Source organism: Perkinsus marinus (genome assembly GCF_000006405.1).
Source record: "Perkinsus marinus ATCC 50983 genomic scaffold scf_1104296946658, whole genome shotgun sequence".
NCBI lineage: Eukaryota > Perkinsozoa > Perkinsida > Perkinsidae > Perkinsus > Perkinsus marinus.
Window position 1 is genome coordinate 214,496 of NW_003210883.1, and position 6,402 is coordinate 220,897.

General features: G+C 36.3%; 4 protein-coding genes and 1 non-coding gene across 5 annotated transcripts in view; 2 read left to right on the forward strand and 3 right to left on the reverse strand.

Moving 5' to 3' along the window:
* The window catches only part of Pmar_PMAR011127 (hypothetical protein), a gene marked incomplete at both ends in the record, with an annotated part of 387 nt that extends 144 nt beyond the window's left edge, over nt 1-243 (reverse strand). The window contains 2 exons of the mRNA XM_002779620.1: nt 1-49; nt 221-243. Coding sequence (XP_002779666.1) covers nt 1-49; nt 221-243 — 72 coding nt within the window. The remainder of the gene's footprint in view (nt 50-220) is intronic.
* Nucleotides 244-735: 492 nt separating this feature from the next.
* Nucleotides 736-945, reverse strand: Pmar_PMAR011128 (hypothetical protein; the record flags this gene model as incomplete). The annotated part of the gene is made up of 1 exon (XM_002779621.1): nt 736-945. A coding segment is annotated over one exon (210 nt), but the record flags the coding sequence as incomplete, so codon positions are not given.
* Nucleotides 946-1,756: 811 nt separating this feature from the next.
* Pmar_PMAR011129 (golgi reassembly stacking protein, putative) lies at nt 1,757-3,240 on the forward strand. Its single transcript, XM_002779622.1, has 3 exons — nt 1,757-1,934; nt 2,122-2,416; nt 2,467-3,240. Exons 1-3 carry the CDS (start codon nt 1,796-1,798, stop codon nt 3,206-3,208), a joined length of 1,176 nt encoding a protein of 391 aa, XP_002779668.1. The 5' UTR covers nt 1,757-1,795; the 3' UTR covers nt 3,209-3,240.
* A 590-nt stretch (nt 3,241-3,830) lies between these two features.
* On the reverse strand, nt 3,831-3,904 carry Pmar_PMAR011130. The gene has a single exon. It is a non-coding gene; the product is annotated as a tRNA-Val (tRNA).
* A 208-nt stretch (nt 3,905-4,112) lies between these two features.
* Nucleotides 4,113-6,252, forward strand: Pmar_PMAR011131 (tetratricopeptide repeat protein 10, tpr10, putative; the record flags this gene model as incomplete). Its single annotated transcript, XM_002779623.1, has 11 exons — nt 4,113-4,136; nt 4,455-4,517; nt 4,597-4,740; nt 4,822-5,106; nt 5,179-5,234; nt 5,303-5,454; nt 5,498-5,551; nt 5,601-5,728; nt 5,771-5,913; nt 5,979-6,105; nt 6,232-6,252. The coding sequence occupies 11 exons, from the start codon at nt 4,113-4,115 to the stop codon at nt 6,250-6,252; spliced, it is 1,197 nt and encodes a 398-aa protein (XP_002779669.1).
* Nucleotides 6,253-6,402: the final 150 nt, after the last annotated feature.

Genomic DNA, 6,402 nt, shown 5'->3' on the forward strand with positions numbered 1-6,402 from the left:
TAACTTCTTAACCGTGTTTCCTGATGATTCTAGTGATGGTAATGTTGATCTGTAATAGCATGTATACTAATTATTAATGTTAGTAGTAGTAGTAGTAGTACCTCTTGTTGTTGTTGTTGGATGGTGGTGGTAGTGGTGGTGCCCATACACCAAAGTATATTAGACATCTATCCACATCAACTGTAATATCAACTATTCTACCTATCTCTAATGGTGCTACAAATGCATGACGTCTACTAACATCAGAATGGGTACGAGAACATATATGACCTCTTCTATTGAGGAATATAGAATCAATCCTAACAACAATGTGATACTAATGCTGATAATGATAATGATGATATTATTAATATTACTTTTGTATATTCTTCTTACAAGGTAGTTGTGAACTAAATGCATAACCAACACCATCTGCTGGAGATATCTCTCCTCCATCAAATGATAACATATAACGATGTACACCTGATTATGTATTACTACTATACTAATCTTATTATTATTACTATTACCATTCCTTCTTATCTTTTCCTCAGTTACCATACTTAGTCTACCCTCATATTCTAACTTAGTAAAGGTATGTAAGTCATCAGATAATGTACCTAATAAGAAGGATACTAATAATGGTATACTTATTGTTATTACCCATAGTCTCGGCATCAATATGCCAACAATGTCTTCCTACATTAACCTCTTCAATAGTAGCAGCAGGAGGTTGATTAGTAGTAATACCACCACGACCACGACGATAATGATCATCATAATGTTGTTTATTATTGCTACGATAATAATGTTGCTGATGATGATAGTAATAATCCTGTTCTTCTTCTTGTTGTTGTTGTTGAGATGTATATCCAATATTCTGATAATCCTGAGTATATGGATAGTAGTAATGTCCTTGTTCTTGTTCTTGTTGTTGTTGTTGTTGTTGTTGTTGTTGTTGTTGTTCTCCAAATTGAACCTATCATAATTACTAGTATTACCCCTAAAATACTACAACTACATTAGGAGTAAATGATGATGTATCCTCCTCCTCCTGCTGCTGTTGTTGTTGCTGATCATGTAATGTAGTAGTAGTATTATAAGCAGCATCATAATAAGCTTGATGTAAACCTTGTACTGCTGATCCTACTACTGGATTCATAGGTGGGACTATTGATGATGATGACATACCACCAACAGTTTTAGACATTATTGTATTAGCATCCTACAAACAACTACTACTACTAACTCTACTATTACTAGTATTACTACCTCAGTCTCTTCAGGTATAGATGGTATTGTAGGAGCAGCTGGTACAACTACCTTTCTAACTGGATGCTTTCGAGCATGTGTTTGATCAGAAGTTGATCGTGGTAGATCCTAATAACAACAATATGGTAATAATAAAAAATAGGGATATTACATCATGATCATCATCCTCATCAGAGGAATGTACTTCAATAAAGGTGTTCCTTATTTGTACTTCCTGCATTATAACAACAACAACACAATCACAACCACAACAACAACTGCTTAATCATTATCGATTATCATGGCGTGCGCTTTCTACACAGACTACTTTCAGGTCCTTGTTGAGCCGGGTCCTTCCTGTTGTTCCTCAAGAGTGCTCTATATCGAAGTCTATACTTGATCGATTCCTATACAGGTGTCATTATATTAGTAAGATTATTGTGGTGCCCTATAATGTAATAATGTTTCTGCGGTTGTTATTGTGTTGAAGTAATATATAAATCCTACATAATAGTAGTAGTAGATTCTCCGATTATTATTATGGGTACTACTCAAAGTAGTACTAATGATGTTAATGCTTACACCAACGAGTGATGATGAGGATAATAATATACATGATAGTGATGATGATGACCAGCAACAGCAGCAGCAGCATGATGATCATCCTAGTATGCTAATGGCAGTAGATAGTAGTACTCACATAGGTGGGTTTAGGGTTATGTCGATTAAAGAGGGATCACCAGCTCATATAGCTGGTATAGAACCTTACTTTGATTATATATTAGCATTAGATGGTATACAAGTATCGGATAATGATGATAAAGTATATAAAGCTATTATAGATCGTAAGATATGAGGTTGAGTAGTCTTAACTAGTATTATTGTTATTAGATGAGGAGAAGACTCTAACTCTATCAGTGTACTCAATACTTACTCTAGAATTACGAGAAGTTGATGTATTACCACATACTGCATGGAAAGGTTCATCACAAGGGTTATTGGGTATAACATTACATTATGAATATGTTGATGATGGTAGAGGACATGGTCTCAGAGTATTAGAGGTATTCCCTCATTCTCCAGCACATGATGCTGGTCTAACACCTGGATATGATTATCTTATACAAATGGTATATAATAATAGGATACTTAGGGATATACAAGATTTGAAAGATGAGTGTCATAAGTAATAGTAACACCTATAGTAATAGTGGTGGTGGTAGTAGTAATGGTTAGATACTGTACACTTGAAGAGGAGGAAGGTGTGCACACTTTGAATGATGATAATAGTCCTGTTGGTGGTCGTCGTCATACTCTCGATATTAGAGTATATAATTCTAAGTTGGGTAGAGTATGGATAGCACATATTAAACCATACCATCATTGGCCGTCATCATCATCATCATCAAGTCATACTTCTACTTCTGAGGGTTGTCTTCTAGGATGTGATCTTGGACAGGGAGTATTACATAGGATACCACCATTACTACTACCACCACTACATGAACATGATGATGATGACTGCAGGCTGACTCATGGCATGAATGATAATGATGATAGCAGCTTACATAGAAAGCAGGTGGATGAGGAGGAGGAGGAAGGAGAAGGAGGGTCCTCCTATACACCACCACCACTAGGAGATAGTCGACAACAACAACAGGAGAAGACTGATGGCCATGAGGGGATACCACCACCACAACCACAACCTGATGATGATCATGTTAGCAATGAAGGGGGGCGATCATATATACAGGAGAAGGAGGAGGAACATGATTATCATCATGGGGTCAATGCTCATGGTCATCATCATGATGATGATGGTGATGATGATGAAGCCGTAGTAGTAGTACCTCCAAATGGGAGGAGGAAGGAGTCCGACGACGACGACATGTTGATATCTTCCAATAGGCTACTATCAAATGTTAATGATACATCTCCTGTACCCGGTTATATCGTGGAATCCCGTAATATTAATTGAATATCATCACCACCACCTCGATTCACCATCAAGGGCTATTCATGAAAGTCGTAGTATCACCTTGAGCTCGTCATCATCATTATCATCATCTTTATGAGGTATATCAACTAACGTAATATTACTGCTCTTTGTTGGTGTTGATAATATCGTAGCGGTATGGTGATAATATCGTTCTTGATGGTGATGATGTCTTATTCCTCCACTTCCAACATCACAACAGAAGAGGAGTTATATAGGACCATGGCAGGGAAAGGGATTACAGAACAGCAGCAGCAGCAGCAGCAGCAACAGCAACAGGAGGAGGATATGGTGGGTACTACTACTACTACTGGTCGTCGTCGTTGTCGTCGTCGTCTGTACACGAGCATGAACCGTTTGGAATGTATTAGGATAGGTAAAAGGAGGAGGTGGAGGTGGAATGACTGGTGAGAAGGGTTCCTATGGTGATGATGATTATTATTATAATCCTGGTCATCATCATCATCATCATCGACCATCAGTGGCTACCTCCTCATCCTCTTCTTCAAGTAAATATGATTTCCCTACTGAGAGAAGAGATACTTACCAAAGAGGTAATATGGAAGAGAACGAGGAGTCTTATACGTGATGGGGATAATATATGCACTGGAACCGTGATTCGAACTCGGGATCTACTGCGTGTTGGACAGTCGTCGTAACCGACTAGACTATCCTAACGATTGTGGTTTGTCTGTTAGAGTATGTGTTGATCATCTTCTGATAGGCTTCACTACTCCAACATTATCGAGCAGTGGTGGTGATCGTACCATCCACTCGACAAGACGCTTCCTATCACCATCATATGCTGATGGTAGACGAGTAACCTCATCATCATCATTCACCTATACTCATCACGACATCAACCAACATCATCATCAACATGACAATGTCCGACCTGTCACATCAACACGTAGTGATAATAATAATAGTCAACGACTAGTCATTTTATAAGGTGCTGCTGGTTATACCCAGCCTACTAATGCACTATTCGATATGCCGATGAGTTTCGGTCGAGATAATAATAATACTACGATAAGATACTGGTCTATAATACTACGACTACGGTAATAAGATACTGGTCTACGTCTACTATTATGTTATTATGCAATGAGGGATGAAGGGGAGATGAGGAATACATTCAAGAGATTGTTATTGGTACATTAGTCTTCTTCTTGTTGTTGTTGCAATACATATCGTTGTCGTCCAATATAAGGTAAGTCGTGGTAAGGGGGATCCTACACTCTATGATGATAATAAGGATGATGATGATGATGAAGAGGATGAAGAGGAGGTAGTGTTTATGATGATTATCGTTGCACATTATGTTGATCCTCATCATATAGTGACGGTGGCGTTGTTGTTATTATTAGATAACTAAGAAGGAGTCTAAGATGAAGGACTACGACAATGTTGACGATCCCCTAGGAGAGTTTATTCATACCCGTATAAAGGAGTCTAGGAATATTATATTACAAGCAGCTGAGCTTATAGCACCAGTATTAGGAAGAGATGAGGTTAGCAGGACCAATCATCGAGGAAATGTACTATTATTATGTATAAGGGTGGTTAGTCTACAATGATGTTATCCTTATTAGAATGGTGGTGATTATGATTGGGTTATTGATACACTATATAGAGCAGGATACAGGAATATAGCTGCTAAAATGGAGATTAATAAGGCACATTATTATCTAAAACATAAACAATTTCATGAGGCTATAATAACATTAAAATCATTTCAAGAAGAACAACAAGAAGGAGAGGAAGGACAACCTAACCTCAACACGACGACGAAGACGACCACGATACATCATCATCATCATACTACTAATACTACAATGGCTGCTGCTGCTACTAATCTAAGCTTTATCTACTTTCAAGTGAGTATGGGATAATGAGAGGGTTATTATTAATATTCATGAATACCACACCATCCTCTACATCTTCTACAGGAAGGTAATTATAAAGAAGCGGAGAGGTATGCAGATATGGCTATTAAGATAGATAGGTAAGATAGATTATTATCATTATCATACTATTACTACTAGTATGATGATGATGATCAATATTACTCAGATATAACTGTGAAGCCTTAGTTAATAAGGGTAATTGCTTATTCGTGTGTAATGAATTATATAGAGCTAAGGAGTTATATTTGGAAGCTATAGGAGTTGCTTCTTATTGTCTAGAAGCTATCTATAATCTAGGATTAGTATGTAAACAAGCATGTAATATATATGAGTATAATGATAGAGTAATAATAATATTAAGGTGAATATAATGAGGCATTGATAGCATTCACCAAGTTACAAGAAATAACAAAAAGTAGTATAATGTTGTCAAGTACTCGTAACTAGTAGTAGTAGTATAATAGATAATTGTGATGTATTATGGCAACTTGGAGATATATATCATAAGATAAGTAATTATAAAAAGGCTCATGAATATTTATCACTTATCTTAACACAAGGAATGGCGAGAGGCAGACCTAATGACCCGACTGTAATACTACTAATACTAGTAGTAATACAATAGTAGTAGTAGGTATTAGCTCGTATTGGAGAGTTATATGAGATAGAAGGTAATGAAGTAGAAGCCTATCATAACTATATGGAAAGCTATCGTAATTGGCCATTGGACTTAACTGTTATTACATGGCTTGGGGTTTATTATGTTAAAAAGGATTTGTAATAATATCATCATCATACTACTACTACTGTTGGTTGAGTAGTAATATGAGTATTAGTATTAGGTTTGAATCAGCTATACCTTTATTCAAAAGGGCTAGTGATATATCCCCATCAGAGCCTAAATGGATGCTTATGATAGCTAGTTGTTATCGTAGAATGGGTAATCAACAAAAGGCTTATAATATGTACGTTATTATCAAGGAATGGTCATATATAGATATAATGTAGGTACGAACATATATATCGTAGATTCCCGCATAATATTGAACCACTAAAGTAATAAATAACATTATTTAATGTTTATCCTAACTACAGGTACTTGGTATCAATATGTAAAGATATGGGTAATAATACAGCTTATGAACAATATATGAAGATTCTTAATAAACTACAACATCATCATAATAAGGATGAGGATGAGCAGTGTAATAGGTTAGATAAGATTGAGGAGGATGATGATGAAACAGTAGTTAGTATTAACAAGTA